The sequence below is a fragment of the Oncorhynchus kisutch genome, linkage group LG22, assembly GCF_002021735.2.
Source record: "Oncorhynchus kisutch isolate 150728-3 linkage group LG22, Okis_V2, whole genome shotgun sequence".
In the NCBI taxonomy this organism is placed as follows: domain Eukaryota; kingdom Metazoa; phylum Chordata; class Actinopteri; order Salmoniformes; family Salmonidae; genus Oncorhynchus; species Oncorhynchus kisutch.
Genome location: NC_034195.2, coordinates 58,675,864 through 58,693,419, shown reverse-complemented (window position 1 = coordinate 58,693,419; position 17,556 = coordinate 58,675,864). Strand labels below are relative to the sequence as shown.

The 17,556-nt window shown below is 40.9% G+C and overlaps 1 protein-coding gene across 1 annotated transcript in view; it reads right to left on the bottom strand.

The window, feature by feature from the left end:
- Positions 1 to 17,556, bottom strand: part of vwf (von Willebrand factor) — a 169,092-nt gene that overhangs the window by 93,570 nt on the left and 57,966 nt on the right. The window contains exons 21-28 of the mRNA XM_031801117.1: positions 15,278 to 15,412; positions 15,002 to 15,148; positions 14,243 to 14,383; positions 13,731 to 13,829; positions 11,970 to 12,126; positions 10,717 to 10,881; positions 4,590 to 4,725; positions 4,179 to 4,488 (exon numbers count right to left, since the gene is read on the bottom strand). Coding sequence (XP_031656977.1) covers positions 4,179 to 4,488; positions 4,590 to 4,725; positions 10,717 to 10,881; positions 11,970 to 12,126; positions 13,731 to 13,829; positions 14,243 to 14,383; positions 15,002 to 15,148; positions 15,278 to 15,412 — 1,290 coding nt within the window. The remainder of the gene's footprint in view (positions 1 to 4,178; positions 4,489 to 4,589; positions 4,726 to 10,716; positions 10,882 to 11,969; positions 12,127 to 13,730; positions 13,830 to 14,242; positions 14,384 to 15,001; positions 15,149 to 15,277; positions 15,413 to 17,556) is intronic.

Here is a 17,556-nt window from a genome sequence, read left to right as displayed (position 1 = left end):
ATGAAATGCTTGCGCCTCATAAAGATGGATTACTGTGCTGAACACACTAACAACAAGTGGCTATTTGGACATATATGATGGGACTTTATGGAACAAATCAGTCATTTATTGTCGAACTGGGTTTCCTGGGAGTGCCTTCTGATGAAGATCATCAAAGGTAAGTGAATATTTATGGTGTTGTTTCTAGCTTCGTTGACTCCAAAATGGCGGATATTCCTCTGGCTGTTTTGGGTTCTGAGCGCCGTTCTCAGATTATGCTTTTCTGTCAAGTTTTTAAAAAATCTGACACAGTGCTTGCATTAACTTCTCATGGTATAAGGGACAGTTGCGTCCCACTTGGGCAAAAGCCAGAGAAAATGCAGTGCGGCAAATAAAAAAAAATTATATAAAAATCAAATTGTCATTAAATCACACGTAAGATACTCAATTCACGTTGTGAATCCAGCCAACATGTCAGATTTTAAAAAGGCTTTTTGGCGACAGCATAAGAAGCTATTATCTGAGGATAGCACAACAGTAAACAAAGAGATATTTCAACCCTGCAGGCGCTACACAAAACACAGAAATAACATATAAAACATGCCTTACCTTTGACGAGCTTCTTTTGTTGGCACTCCAATCTCTCCCATTAACATCACAATTGGTCCTTTTGTTCGATTAATTCCGTCCATATATATCCAAAATGTCATTTTTGTTGGCGCGTTTGATCCAGAAAAAAACAGCTTTCAAAATGCGCAACGTCAATACAAAATATTTCAAAAGTTGCCTATAAACTTTGCCAAAATATTTCAAACTACTTTTGTAATACAACTTTAGGTATTTTAAACGTTAATAATCGATCAAATTGAAGACGGGTCTATTTGTGTTCAATACAGGAACACAACAAACCAAGCTACTTTTCACGTCTTGCGCAACTCTCAACAGTGTTATGCAGTTCCTAGATGGCCTACTTCTTCATTACCCAAATGAATAACCTCAACCAAATTCCAAAGACTGGTGACACCCAGTGGAAGCAGTATGAACTGAAAACAAGTTCCTAAGAAATATCGTTTGCCAAAAATCTGAACAGTTAGTCCTCTGGGTTTTGCTTGCTACATAAGTTCTGTTATACTCACAGATATGATTCAAACAGTTTTAGAAACTCAGAGTATTTTCTATACAAATCTACTAATAATATGCATACCTTATATTCTTGCAGGAAGTTGAAATTGGGCACGCTATTTATCCAAAAGTGAAAATTCTGTGAATAACACTTGTATCTTTCATCAATGTTTATTGTGAGTATTTCTGCAAAATCACTGGATGTTTTGGAATCAAAACATTAAGGTATGTAAGGTGCCAATGTAAACTGAGATTTTTGGATATAAATATGCACATTATCGAACAAAACACACATGTATTGTGTAACATGATGTCCTATGAGTGTCATCTGATGAAGATCATCAAAGGTTAGTGATGAATTTTATCTATATTTCTGCTTTTTGTGACTCCTGTCTTTGGCTGGAAAAATGGCTGTGTGTTTTTTTGACTTGGCGGTACTCTAACATAATCATATGGGTGCTTTAGCTGTAAAGCATTTTTTTTAATCGGACACGATGGGTAGATTAACAAGATGTTTATCTTTCATTTGCTCTATTGGACTTGTAAATGTGTGAAAGTTACAGTGCCTTTTCAGCGGAATGTTGTCGAGGGGTTCCCGCTAGAAAGGTTAAGGGACATAGGCAGCTGTGAGGAGGAGGGTTTATTCTCCAGGTCTTTCACGTGTTCCAGAATATCTTGGGGTTAGACCCACAGAGAGAGAACTCCTCCTTAAAGTAACTAACTTTAGCTTTCCAGATAGCCTGAGTGCGCATAATTTCTAATTTGCCTTGAACGTCAGTGTGTGTGCTGAGCCTTTTGACAAATGGTGTTCTTGAAGTGGATTAACTCTGCTAGATCATGGTCGAACCAGGGGCTAAACCTGTTTTGAATTTGAATTTTCTTTATGGTGTTTGTTATCTGTTTTAATAAACCTTTTAAACCTTTTATTTTTTTAGTCATGTTTTTTTGTGGAGTGGTTTTAATAACAGCCTTCCAACCAGCCTTCCAGGCTGAGCCTTTTGGTTTTAATAAGCCCTTGGGCTTCGAACCGCCTACTTACTGTTAATTATAGTTTTTTTATCTGTATTGTTTATCAAAAAAACTATAATAACAAGATCCACACTTGACTTGAGTCAAATATATTATATATATATTTCATATAAATAAAATAGCAAAATAAAATAACTAAAAATAAACTAAATAGGCCTAAATGTGACCTGTTTCAGGAAACTAGACGTATGTCGTGGGTCACTACTTCACAGGAGAGTCGTTTGAATGTAATCTTTTTTTAATTCATTTTAATTCATTTTTGTAGAAATGCCTTCTGGAACATGTTAACTTTAATTTGCCTCAATAACAATCTTATATGCCATCTGTAAATACGAATACAATTGATAAAATACGATCCTAGCTGGTTTAGCCATAGAGAAAGCCAGCAACCTTCCTGCTAGCCATGATTGGCTGATATGAGTGGTCTGAATTTCAACACGCTTCTGTCTATTTGTGCTCGTTAGTATTCCTGCCTAACATGGCTTTTTCTTTATATATATTGCTTACTAGAACTGCATAAGTGTTGCTCTCCACTTTCTGGAGGACCGAGTTTTGAAATCTTGCAGATTCATGCAGGGTAGTAACGTCACGAGTTGGGATTATGGTTCATTGTTTACCTAGCTAGCTAGCTACATGTCTTTACAAAAGACTCCACTATGCAAGTAACCATTTCGGGTGTGTTTGTAAATTCAGTCCGGCCATCGACTCCAATTTCAGAGTACTCTCGTCTGAATGTGCCAGAGCGCAGAATAACTGATGAACTTACGAACACTCAACACCCGATGAATATGGCGGGTGCCAGTAAACGTTGGCAATAAAGAGTAATTAAATTGTTGCCAGCAGCACAGTTACAGTCACCTATGCTCTGGATAACATGAAAACAGCCCAACCAGCTCTGCTAGGTAAAGTAAAATGGTCAGAGTGGGGTTCTCATTTGTGTCTGGAAGTACTGTAGCTAGCAAGCTAGCCAATGTTAGCCGGTTAGCTTGGGTGATTGCCTGCCGTTTTGAGGTCAGAATGCTAGGATCATCCCTACTCATCAGTCAGAGCGTCCAGTGTGCGCTCTCAACACTCCGAGAGCGAAACGCTCTGAATTTACAATGAGACAATCTGACAGCACAGTAACATAACAGCCTAATCAGCTCTGCTAGGAAGAGTAATGTTCAGTGAGCTGTTCTCTCATTTGTGTCTGGAAGTAGCTAGGAAGTTAGCCAGTTAGCTTGTGTGATTGACTGCTGTTAGTACAGAACGCTCGGATCAATCCTTAAAGTGATGGGTCGGGCTAATTAAGACTGTGAATGATGCTGAGTGGGTGTAGACAAAGAACAGCTCCCCAGTTTGTACCAAAACATTCAAAGGCCAATATCTCAAAATTGCTGCAACTTTCAAAGCAGAATGACTTTCCCATTGTTCCTCAAATGCAGTGTACTATACCATTTTGTAGCTGTGTCTCTGCTTTTATCCAATGTAAAAAAAAAAACACAATTTCAAATTTGACTACATAAGACTCAATCAAGGCGGTCAGTCACAAATGTAGAAATTGAATAAATAAGACAAAAATATATATATACTGTATATCCCCTTCCGTATCCACAGTTGTGGATGCTATAGAGGTCAGTACTCAGTCAGTTGTTCTAAGTGGCTGTGTGCGCTGCTGCATACCATGTCAGGGGAATATATTGCACAAAACAAATGAAAGCAGGCTGATATGCAATTTTGTCTGACAATAATTTAAGATGATAAAATGTAAACATGTGAAATTTGAGTTGATGTTGTCAATTTAATTCAGGGTCTGTCTGTGACACCCACAAGAGTTCCGAATCCACCAAACTGGACCCTACCTGGATCTAATGGTCAACTTCAGAATTTAGACTCGACCCAGATCCTACCCTGACCCTTGAAGAGCTCTAGTCTTAACTACAGAGTAATACAGCAGGACCATAGCCCTGGTGTGTTTGTGTGTGTGTGTGTGTGTGTGTGTGTGTGTGTGTGGTGTGTGTGGTGTGTGTGCTGTGTGTCTCTCTGTGTGTGTGTGTGTGTGTGTGTACCTGCATGTCGTATGTCTTGACTCCAGAGTGATACAGCAGTACCGTAGCCCTGGTGTGGGCAGAGCCCATCCTGAACCTGTCCACCACTGATAAGATGAACTGTTTGACGGACAGGAAGTCCTCCTCGCTGAGCGCTGCTGAGCCATCTAATAGGAAGGCCAGGTCCATGGCCCGGTCACATGACCCCTCCGGCATCACTGTGGAGACAGCCTGGGCGGTGGGTGTGGTCAGACCAGCAGGGGTAGTGTACAAAGCTACGGTGTCCAGAAGAGCACAAACCTCACAGCTCAGAGTATTGTTCTCACAGTGGCTGGAACACACACACCACACACACACACGCACACACACACACAATTAGATTAATAGTTCCAGACATTGTTCCAGACATATCAAATGTATGTGTTGTGTTACCATATCTGACAATGTTGGGGGTCGTCATGGTTCAGGATGACCTTGTTACCATGGGAGATCCTCTCTCCGTCATGGTAACATATGTGGCATTGGGCGGGTTCAACACACTGCATGGAAACCTCATCCAATATCTGACCTACAAGGCAGAGGCGGAGGGGTTACTGCTGCCTGCACTGTGTGTATGCATGTGTATGTGTGTCTTTATCAGTGTATGTGTGTGTTTATCAGTGTATGTGTGTGTATCTAGGACTAAATATAAACAACTCAGGTAGCTTCCACATGGCTGTGAACGAGCTGAGACAAAGCAAGAAGTTCCAAATAGAATCTGGCTCAAAATTGAGGGGTGACATTTGGACTAAAAGAACTAACCTAGCTACTGAGAGCCTAAGACACTGTCTTGAATCAACATGGACTGTCAATGGAGACACAAGTTGTTCTTAGGCGTTCACGAGGACATTCACGAGTTCACGGGCACATTCATCAGTTCACACATACAGTTGAAGTCGGAAGTTTACATACACTTAGGTTGGAGCCATTAAAACTTGTTTTTCAACTACTCCACAAATGTCTTGTTAACAAACTATAGTTTTGACAAGTCAGTTAGGACATCTACATTGTGCATGACACATGTAATTTTTCCAACAATTGTTTACAGATTATTTCACTTCTAATTCACTGTATCACAATTCCAAGTTTACATACACTAGGTGCCTTTAAACAGCTTGGAAAATTCCAGAAAATGATGTCATGGCTTTAGAAGCTTCTGATAGGTTAATTGACATCATTTGAGTCAATTGGAGATGTACCTGTGGATGTATTTCAAAGCCTACCTTCAAACTAAGTTGGTTCATCCTTGGGAGCAATTTCCAAATGCCTGAAGGTACTACGTTCATCTGTACAAACAATAGTACGCAAGTATAAACACCATGGAACCACTCAGTCGTCATATCGCTGTGGAGGGAGATGCGTTCTGTCTCCTAGAGATGAACGTACTTTGGTGGGAAAAGTGCAAATCAATCCCAGAACAACACCAAAGGACCTTGCAAAGATGCTGGATGAAGAAGGTAAAAGTATATATTTCCACAGTAAAATGAGTCCTATATCGACATAACCTGAAAGTCCTCTCAGCAAGGAAGAAGTTACTGCTCCAAAACCGCAATAGACAAGCTAGACTATGGTTTGCAACAGCACATGGGGACAAAGATCGTACTTTTTGGAGAAATATCCTCTGGTCTGATGAAACAAAAATAGAACTGTTTGGCAATAATGCCCATCATTATGTTTGGAGGAAAAAGGGTGAAGCTTGCATGCCAAAGAACACCATCCCAACCGTGAAGCACGGGGGTGGCAGCATCATCTTGTGGGGGTGCTTTGCTGCAGGAAGGACTGGGGCACTTCACAAAATAGATGGCATTATGAGGCAGGAAAATTATGTGGATATATTGAAGCAAAATCTCAGTGAGGAAGTTCAAGCTTGGTCGCAAATGGGTCTTCCAAATGGACAATGACCCCAAGCATACTTTCAAAGTTGTGGCAAAATGGCTTCAGGACAACAAAGTCAAGGTATTTGAGTGGCCATCACAAAGCCCTGACCTCAATTCTATGGAAAATTTGTGGGCAGAACTGAAAAAGCATTTGCGAGCAAGGAGGCCTACAAACCTGACTCAGTTACACCTGCTCTGTCAGGAGGAATGGGCCAAGATTCCCCCAAGTTATTGTGGGAAGCTTGTGGAAGGCTACCCAAATCTTTTGACACAAGTTAAACAATTGTAACGCAATGCTACCAAATACTAATTGAGTGTATGTAAACTTCTGACCCACTGAGAATGAATAAATTATTCTCTCAACTATTGTTCTGACATTTCACATTTCTAAAATAAAGTGGTGATCCTAACTGACCTAAAACAGGGAATTTGTACTAGGAGTAAATTTCAGGAATTGTGAAAAACTGAGTTTGTATTTGGCTAAGGTGTATGTAAACTTCCGACTTCAACTGTACGTTCTCACATACACTCACGTTCAAATGTTTTGGCTCACTTAGAAATGTCCTTGTTTTTGAAAGAAAAGCAAATTTTCTGTCCATTAAAATAACACCAAATTGATCAGAAATACAGTGTAGACATTGTTAATGTTGTAAATGACTATTGTAGCTGGAAACAGCAGACTTTTAATGGAATATCTACAGTACATAGGCGTACAGAGGCCCACTATCACCAACCATCACTCCTGTGTTCCAATGGCACAATGTGTTAGCTAATCCAAGATTATCATTTTAAAAGGCTAATTGATCATTAATAAAACCCTTTTGCAATTATGTTAGCACAGCAGAAAACTGTTGTTCTGATTAAAGAAGCAATAAAACTGTCCTTCTTTAGACTAGTTGAGTATCTGGAGCATCAGCATTTGTCGGTTCGATTACAGGCTCAAAATGGCCAGAAACAAAGCACTTTCTTCTGAAACTCGTCAGTTTATTCTTGTTCTGAGAAATGAAGGCTATTCCATATGAGAAATTGCCAAGAAACTGAAGATCTGGTACAACGCTGTGTACTACTCCCTTCACAGAACAGTGCAAACTGTCTCTAACCAGAATATAAAGAGGAGTGGGAGGCCCCGGTGCACAACTGAGCAAGAGGACAAGTATATTAGAGTGTCTAGTTTGAGAAACAGACGCCTCACATGTCCTAACGTCAGATTTGAATGGAGAAAGCTGATCCAGGAGAAGCGTTGCTTTTATTTCGATCATGAACAAATGGTCTAACTACGCACTTACCCAATGTTCCCTCTACGTACTTGTTTGGGAAACACTTAAAAACTTTGCTGGTAAATAACATGGCAAATGGTATGGTCATTATAAAGCTTAAGTTCCTGCATCACATCCGGCCATGATTGGGAATCCCATAGCGCGGCGCACAATTGGCCCAGCTTCGTCCGGGTTTGGCAGTAAATACAAAATTGTTCTTAAATTAATTGGTTAAATAAAGGTTAAACAAACTAAAAAAATAAATAAGTCATATCGGAACTGGGAAACAAGACCCTGGTCCTCCAGCTCTAGACTATGGCTGAGTGGATTTGAAACAAGACCCTGGTCATCCAGCTCTAGACTGTGACTGTATGGATTGTAAACAAGACCCTGATCCTCCATTTCTAGACTGTGACTGAATGGATTGGAAACAAGGCCCTGGTCATCCATTTCTAGACTGTGACTGAATGGATTGGAAACAAGGCCCTGGTCATCCATTTCTAGACTATGACTGAAATGGATTGGAAACAAGACCCTGGGCATCCATTTCTAAGACTGTGACTGAATGGATTGGTAACAAGACCCTGATCATCCAGCTCTAGACTGTGACTGTATGGATTGTAAACAAGGCACTGGTCATCCAGGTCTAGAATGTTGATGAATGGTTTCGAAACAAGGCCCTGGTTATCCAGTTCTAGAATGTTTTTGCCCGCTTTGAGGACAATACAGTGCCACTGACACGGCCTGCAACGAAAACATGCGGTCTCTCCTTCACTGCAGCCGAAGTGAGTAAGACATTTAAACGTGTTAACCCCCGCAAGGCTGCAGGCCCAGACGGCATCCCCAGCCGCGCCCTCAGAGCATGCGCAGACCAGCTGGCCGGTGTGTTTACGGACATATTCAACCAATCCCTATACCAGTCTGCTGTTCCCACATGCTTCAAGAGGGCCACCATTGTTCCTGTTCCCAAGAAAGCTAAGGTAACTGAGCTAAACGACTACCGCCCCGTAGCACTCACATCCGTCATCATGAAGTGCTTTGAGAGACTAGTCAAGGACCATATCACCTCCACCCTACCTGACACCCTTGACCCACTCCAATTTGCTTACCGCCCAAATAGGTCCACAGACGATGCAATCTCAACCACACTGCACACTGCCCTAACCCATCTGGACAAGAGGAATACCTATGTGAGAATGCTGTTCATTGACTACAGCTCGGCATTCAACACCATAGTACCCTCCAAGCTCGTCATCAAGCTCGAGACCCTGGGTCTCGACCCCGCCCTGTGCAACTGGGTACTGGACTTCCTGACGGGCCGCCCCCAGGTGGTGAGGGTAGGCAACAACATCTCCTCCCCGCTGATCCTCAACACTGGGGCCCCACAAGGGTGCGTTCTGAGCCCTCTCCTGTACTCCCTGTTCACCCACGACTGCGTGGCCACGCACGCCTCCAACTCAATCATCAAGTTTGCGGACGACACAACAGTGGTAGGCTTGATTACCAACAACGACGAGACGGCCTACAGGGAGGAGGTGAGGGCCCTCGGAGTGTGGTGTCAGGAAAATAACCTCACACTCAACGTCAACAAAACTAAGGAGATGATTGTGGACTTCAGGAAACAGCAGAGGGAACACCCCCCCATCCACATCGATGGAACAGTAGTGGAGAGGGTAGCAAGTTTTAAGTTCCTCGGCATACACATCACAGACAAACCGAATTGGTCCACTCACACAGACAGCATCGTGAAGAAGGCGCAGCAGCGCCTCTTCAACCTCAGGAGGCTGAAGAAATTCGGCTTGTCACCAAAAGCACTCACAAACTTCTACAGATGCACAATCGAGAGCATCCTGGCGGGCTGTATCACCGCCTGGTATGGCAACTGCACCGCTCTTAACCGTAAGGCTCTCCAGAGGGTAGTGAGGTCTGCACAACGCATCACCGGGGGCAAACTACCTGCCCTCCAGGACACCTACACCACCCGATGCTACAGGAAGGCCATAAAGATCATCAAGGACATCAACCACCCGAGCCACTGCCTGTTCACCCCGCTGTCATCCAGAAGGCGAGGTCAGTACAGGTGCATCAAAGCTGGGACCGAGAGACTGAAAAACAGCTTCTATCTCAAGGCCATCAGACTGTTAAACAGCCACCACTAACATTGAGTGGCTACTGCCAACACACTGTCAATGCCACTGACCCTACTCCAGCCACTTTAATCATGGGAATTGATGGGAAATGATGTAAATATATCACTAGCCACTTTAAACAATGCTACCTTATATAATGTTACTTACCCTACATTATTCATCTCATATGCATACGTAGATACTGTACTCTATACCATCGACTGCATCCTTATGTAATACATGTATCACTAGCCACTTTAACTATGCCACTTGGTTTACATACTCATCTCATATGTATATACTGTACTCGATATCATCTACTGTATCTTGCCTATGCTGCTCTGTACCATCACTCATTCATATATCCTTATGTACATATTCTTTATCCCCTTACACTGTGTATAAGACAGTCGTTTTTTTGGGAATTGTTAGTTAGATTACTTGTTCGTTATTACTGCATTGTCGGAACTAGAAGCACAAGCATTTCGCTACACTCGCATTAACATCTGCTAACCATGTGTATGTGACAAATACATTTGATTTGATTTGATTTTGGTCATCCAGTTCTAGAATATGGCTGAATGGATTGGAAAACAAGGCCAGATTTATCCAGTTCTTGACTGTGACTGAATGGTTTCGAAAACAAGGCCCTGGTTATCCAGTTCTAGAATGTTGATGAATGGTTTCGAAACAAGGCCCTGGTTATCCAGTTCTAGAATGTTGATGAATGGTTTCGAAACAAGGCCCTGGTCATCCAGTTCTAGAATATGGCTGAATGGATTGTAAAACAAGGCAATATTTATCCAGTTCTTGACTGTGACTGAATGGATTAGAAACAATGCCCTGGTTATCCAGGTCTAGACTTTGGCTGAATTGATTGTAAACAAGGCCCTGGTCATCCAGTTCTAGACTGTGCTGATTGGATTCGTTTTTTATAATTAAAAAAAAAGTAAAAAAAAAGGCTTTTGTATAACAATAAAAAATATATATATTTAATAACCACACCACGCATTTACCCGTAGATAAACAACCCGTAGATGAATAAATGTTCACCAAGGTGATAGTAATACATAAAAAATCTTCAGTTAATTCATGACTTTTATTACCCCTCATCTATATGTGTGTCTTACCTGGGGGTCAAGTAGAGTGGCAGCCCTCGATACAGGTGAATAGAAGCCATTCATTCTCCGCTTTGGTTCATTTATGATCTTTATTACCCCTCATATATACAGTATATGTGTATGTGTGTGTGTCTTACCTGGGGGGCAGGTAGCGTGGCAGCCCTCGATACAGGTGAATGGACAGGGGAGGGGCTGTGAGTGCTGACAGGTGATTGGACAGGCAGAGCCACATGTGTTGTACCTCCACTGGCATAGCTCCCCCAAACCCTCCGCTGCAGTGTTCAGCTCCTCGCAGCTCAGCGCTAACACACACACACACACACACACAATACACGAAACAACTTTATTTGAAGACGGAAGGCTATAGAAAGTGGCTGTCTTTGAATACCTGTACTTGCGTTTTTTGGGAGAAAAAAAAAAGTTCAATAGTATATGATATTTAGAAAATGTAATATGCTTTACATGTGGTATGTTTTAAATGTAGTTTGTTTTAAATGTAGTTTGTTTTAAATGTAGAATGTTCTACCCAATTTCGTGATATCCAATTGGTAGCTACAGTCTTGTCTCATCGCTGCAACTCAGGTACGGACTCGGGAGAGGCGAAGGTCGAGAGCAGTGCGTCCCCCGAAACACAACCCAACTAATCCGCACTGCTTCTTGACACAATGCCCACTGAACCCGGAAGCCAGCCATACCAATGTGTCGAAGGAAAAACCGTGCACCTGGCGCCCTTGTCAGCGTGCACTGCGCCCGGCCCACCACAGGAGGCACTAGTGCGCGATGGGACCACCGCCTTAGACCACTGCGCCACTCAGGAGGCCAAATGTAGTACGTTTTAATTGTGGTATGTTTTAATTGTGGTATGTTTTAAATGTGGTATGTTTTAATTGTGGTATGTTTTAAATGTGGTATGTTTTAATTTAAGTATTTTTTAAATGTGTTATGTTTATTCTAGTAAGTTTTAAATGCTCATAGATAATTTGGGATGTTCATCTAGTGGAATTCAAGTTCGAATTCCCAGAGCTGACTAGAAGAAAAATTCTGTTGTTGTGCCCTTGAGTGAGGCAAACAACACTAAATAGTCTGGATAATAGTGTCTGCTAAATGACTCAAATGTAGGAAGATAACCGTTTTTTGAGGACCACTTGTGTTTGACAGCTGATAATTACCGTAGGGGTGAATGAATTGTGGGAATCAACCCAATTAAGGATAAGATGATACATTCTCAGTAGTATGAGCCTCACTGCAGTCCTGTACCTTCTGAATAGTATGTAGTATGCATTTTCAGTAGGTTGTTGGCAAGCCAGATTTCGGACACGATCAATGATTCCGCCAGTTTTCAGTGAGTAACTATAGTATCCATGCTGTGTGGGTGTGACCTGTGACTTACGGCACAGCTCATTAGACCTCCAGCTGACAGCCACGCCCATCTCGGAGCAGGCCTGGGAGTATGCAGCGATGATATCACAGAAACACATACAGTCTCCGACGGACGGACAAGAGCACGCCGCCTCCACACACATCTCTACATAGGGCTCTGGGTCCACCTACACACACACACGCACACAAGTGCACAAAGTGTAATATATAGTGGTTAGTACAGGTTGTAAGAGTGTTATGTATTGTTTTTACAGGTTATAAGAGTGTTTTGTAGTGTTGATTACAGGTTATTAATGTTATGTAGTGTTTATTACAAGATATAAGAGTGATATGTAGTGTTTATTATGGTTCTAAAAGTGTTTAGGCTTTTACAGGTTAAGAAAGTGAATTATATATGGTGTTTATTACAGGTTATGTAGTGTTTAATGCAGGTTATAAGAGTTTTTTGTAGTGTTTATTACAGGTTATAAGAGCATTATGTGGTGTTTATTACAGTTATAAAAGTGTTATATAGTGTTTATTACAGGTTATACGAGTGCTGTAGTGTTTCTTACAGGTTATAAGAGCATTAAATAGTGTGTCTGTTATACAGGTGACATAGTGTGTAGTTGTATTAGGCAGTGTTTATTGCAGGTTATATGTAATAGTGCAGTGTTTATTACAGGTTATAAGAGTGTTATGTAGTGTTCATTATATGTTACAAAAGCGTTATGTTGTGTTTACTACTGGCTGTAAGCGTGTTATGTAGTGTTTATTACAGGTTATAAGAACGTTGTATAGTGTGTGTTATACAGGTAATATAGAGTGTAATAGTGTTATGTAGTGTTTATTACAGGTTATAAGAACGTTGTATAGTGTGTGTTATACAGGTAATATAGAGTGTAATAGTGTTATGTAGTGTTTATTACAGGTTATAAGAACGTTGTATAGTGTGTGTTATACAGGTAATATAGAGTGTAATAGTGTTATGTAGTGTTTATTACAGGTTATAAGAACGTTGTATAGTGTGTGTTATACAGGTAATATAGAGTGTAATAGTGTTATGTAGTGTTTATTACAGGTTATAAGAACGTTGTATAGTGTGTGTTATACAGGTAATATAGAGTGTAATAGTGTTATGTAGTGTTTATTACAGGTTATAAGAACGTTGTATAGTGTGTGTTATACAGGTAATATAGAGTGTAATAGTGTTATGTAGTGTTTATTACAGGTTATAAGAACGTTGTATAGTGTGTGTTATACAGGTAATATAGAGTGTAATAGTGTTATGTAGTGTTTATTACAGGTTATAAGAACGTTGTATAGTGTGTGTTATACAGGTAATATAGAGTGTAATAGTGTTATGTAGTGTTTATTACAGGTTATAAGAACGTTGTATAGTGTGTGTTATACAGGTAATATAGAGTGTAATAGTGTTATGTAGTGTTTATTACAGGTTATAAGAACGTTGTATAGTGTGTGTTATACAGGTAATATAGAGTGTAATAGTGTTATGTAGTGTTTATTACAGGTTATAAGAACGTTGTATAGTGTGTGTTATACAGGTAATATAGAGTGTAATAGTGTTATGTAGTGTTTATTACAGGTTATAAGAACGTTGTATAGTGTGTGTTATACAGGTAATATAGAGTGTAATAGTGTTATGTAGTGTTTATTACAGGTTATAAGAACGTTGTATAGTGTGTGTTATACAGGTAATATAGAGTGTAATAGTGTTATGTAGTGTTCATTACAGGTTATAATAGTGTTATGTAGTGTGTTTGTGACTCACCAGACTGTTGCAGGCTCTGAAGAGGGCACTGGTTAGAACACGACAGGACTGTTCCACAGTCACCAATCTCACTATGTTATCACTGCAGGGAGGGGGTAGCTACACACACACACACACACACACACACACACACACAGATACAGACACACACGCACACAAAGAGACAGAGAGACAGACAGACAGACAGAGACGCACGCACACACACACACACACACAGACAGAGACGCACACACACACACACACACAGACAGAGACGCACACACGCACACACACAGACACACAAGCAGACATACACAGAGACACACACACACACACAGAGACACACACACACACACAGACACACACACACGTTGTTAAAGTTCTGAAGAAGTTGAACAGAAACACACATACTATACACTGTCTCTGTGTGTGTGTGTGTCTGTGTGCATCTGTGTGTGTCTGTCTGTCTGTGTCTGTGTTTGACTATGTTTGTGTGTATATCTGTGTGTGTGTGTGTGTGTGTGTGTGTGTACCTTTGTTGCATCAGCGCAGCTGGGTTTAACCTTCCAGGAGTTTCCAAAGTGGGTGGAGTCGACCTCCAGCTGGTTGTTGCTGCTTAGAAGGTCGTTGTTCATGTTTCCATCATAGTTGCCACACAGACCACACACACGCTCCTACACATACACACACACACACACACACACACACACATACAGACAGACACAGACAGACAGACAGAAACAAATACACAGAATCATGGAGAAAGTTATGAAGTGCAGTGTAATAGTAGTATAATCGTAGTAATATGGTAGAATAGTAGCAGTGTAGTAGTATAATAGCATATTAGTGTAGTGGTAGTACAGTAGTGGTATATTGAATATTTGTCTAGTAGTATAGTAGTAGTATATTTGTGTAATAGTAGTACTGTAGTAGTATAGTAACATATTAGTATAGCAATAGTATATTTGTGTCACAGTAGTATAGCAGTAGAAAATGTGTATACTAGTTGTATAGTAGTAGTATACGTGTGAAGTAGTAGTATAGTGGTAGTATAGTAGTATATTAGTGTTGTGGTAGTATAGTAGCAGTAGACACAGTATGGTAGTAGTAGTAGAATAGTGTAGTTGTATAGCAGCACATTAGTGTAGTAGTAGTATTGTAGTAGTAGTATAGTGGTAGTAAATCAGTAGTGTAGTGTAGTAGTATGGTGGTAGTAAATTAGTAGTGTAGTGTAGTAGTATAGTGGTAGTAAGTACATTAGTAGTATAGTATTATTATAGTAGCAGTATTACCCTGTACTGTGAGGAGATGTGTACCAGCAGGCGGGTCCCCAGGTCCCAGCTGATAGAGATGTGTTTCCCCAGCAGCAGGATGAAGAACTGACCAGAACGAATGATCTCCACCTCAACACCCTTCATCACTGGCTTCTTCATCCTCACCTGGAGAAGAGGGGGGGATGTTAAGTGTGTGTGTGTGTGTGTGTGTGTGTGTGTGTGTGTGTGTGTGTGTGTGTGTGTGTGTGTGTGTGTGTGTGTGTGTGTGTGTGTGTGTGTGTGTGTGTGTGTGACCTGTCCATGCTCCATAGTTATGAGTCCACCCTGGTAGTAGACTGTAACAGCTTTAGCACAGCGATGACCAACGACCCCACAGGCCTCATTCTCCACAAGCACCCTGAATGACCCCTCGTCTCCTCCACACTGGTCCTGGAGAAATAGAGGGAGGGGAGACGTTGAGAGAGAGAGAGAGTGGGAGGGGGTGGGAGGGAAAGAGATGAAATGATAAAAAATACAGACCACAAATTTCAATTGGCTATGCTTAAATTCTTTAACATCATCCTTAGCTCTGGCATCTTCCCCAATATTTGGAACCATGGACTGATCACCCCAATCCACAAAAGTAGTGACAAATTTCACCCTAATAACTACCGTGGGATATGCGTCAACAGCAACCTTGGGAAAATCCTCTGCATTATCATTAACAGCAGACTTGTACATTTCCTCAGTGAAAACAATGTACTGAGCAAATGTCAAATTGGCTTTTTACCAAATTACCATACGACAGGTCACGTGTTCACTCTCTATTTACAAACATACAAAACAAAACAAAGGCAAAGTCTTCTCATGATTTGTTGATTTCAAAGAGCTTTTGACTCAATTTGGCATGAGGGTCTACTGTACAAATTGATAGAAAGTGGTGTTGGGGGAAAAACACAAGACATAATAAAATCCATGTACACAAACAACAAGTGTGCTTAAAGTGGGCAAAAAACACACACATTTCTTTCCACAGGGTCGTGGGCTGAGACAGGGATGCAGCTTAAGCCCCACTTTTCACACCCTGGCCATGGAGAGGGTTTTATTCTCTATTTTGGTTAGGCCAGGGTGTGACTAGTGTGGGCATTCTAGTATCTTTAGTTCTATGTTTTCTATTTATTTGTGCTGTCTATCGTTGTCTCTGATTGAAAATCATACTTAGGCAGCTTTATCACACCTGTGTTATGTGGGTAGTTGTTTTCTGTTGAATGTTTCTGCACCTGACAGAACTGTTCGTTGACGTTTTTGCTCTTTGTTATTTTGTTCTAGTGTTCAGATTTTAATAAACATCATGGACACGTGCCACGCTGCGCTTTGGCCCACTCCCTCTTCTTCAGACGTTACACCACTGTCATTAACATAAAGTTGAAGTCGGAAGTTTACATACACCTTAGCCAAATACATTTATTTAGTTTTTCACAATTCCTGACATTTAATCCTAGTAAAAATTCCCTGTTTTAGGTCAGTTAGGATCACCACTTTAGTTTATGAATATGAATTGTCAGAATATTTCAGCTTTAATATCTTTCATCACTTTCATAATATCTTTCATCGCATAACCAGTGGGTCAGAAGTTTACATACACTCAATTAGTATTTGGTAGCATTGCCTTTAAATCGTCTAACTTGGGACAAATGTTTCGGGTAGCCTTCTACAAGCTCCACAAGCCTCCCAAAATAAGCCTCCTTGCTTGCACAAGCTTTTTCAGTTCTGCCCACAAATTTTCTATGGGATTGAGGTCAGGGCTTTGTGATGGCCATACCAATACCTTGACTTTGTTGTCCTTAAGCAATTTTGCCACAACTTTGGAAGTATGTTTGAGTTCATTGTCCATTTGGAAGGCCCATTTGGGACCAAGCTTTAACTTCCTGACTGATGTCTTGAGATGCTGATTCAATATATCCACATCATTTTCCTCCCTCATGATGCCATCTATTTTGTGAAGTGCACCAGTCCCTCCTGCAGCAAAGCACCCCCACAACATGATGCTGCCACCCCCATGCTTCACTGTTGGGATGGTGTTCTTTGTTTTGCAAGCCTCCCCCTTTTTCCTCCAAACATAACGATGGTCATTATGACCAAACAGTTCTATTTTTGTTTCATCAGACCAGAGGATATTACTCCAAAAAAGTACGATCTTTGTCCCCATTGTGCAGTTGCAAACCGTAGTCGGAAATTTTTATGTCGGTTTTGGAGCAGTGGCTTCTGAGTTGTTGAGCGGCCTTTCAGGTTATGAAGATATATTACTCGTTTTACTGTGGATATAGATACTTTTGTACCGGTTTTCTCCAGCATCTTCACAAGGTCCTTTGCTGTTGTTCTGGGTTTGATTTGAACCTTTCGCACCAAAGGACGTTCATCTCTAGGAGACAGAACAAGTCTCCATCCTGAGTGGTGTGACGACTGCGTGATCCCATGGTGTTTATACTTGCGTACTATTGTTGCAACCCATATTTATGCTTATTTATTTTCACTTGTGTACTTTAACCATTTGTTACAACACTGTATATATATATATATATGTATATATATAT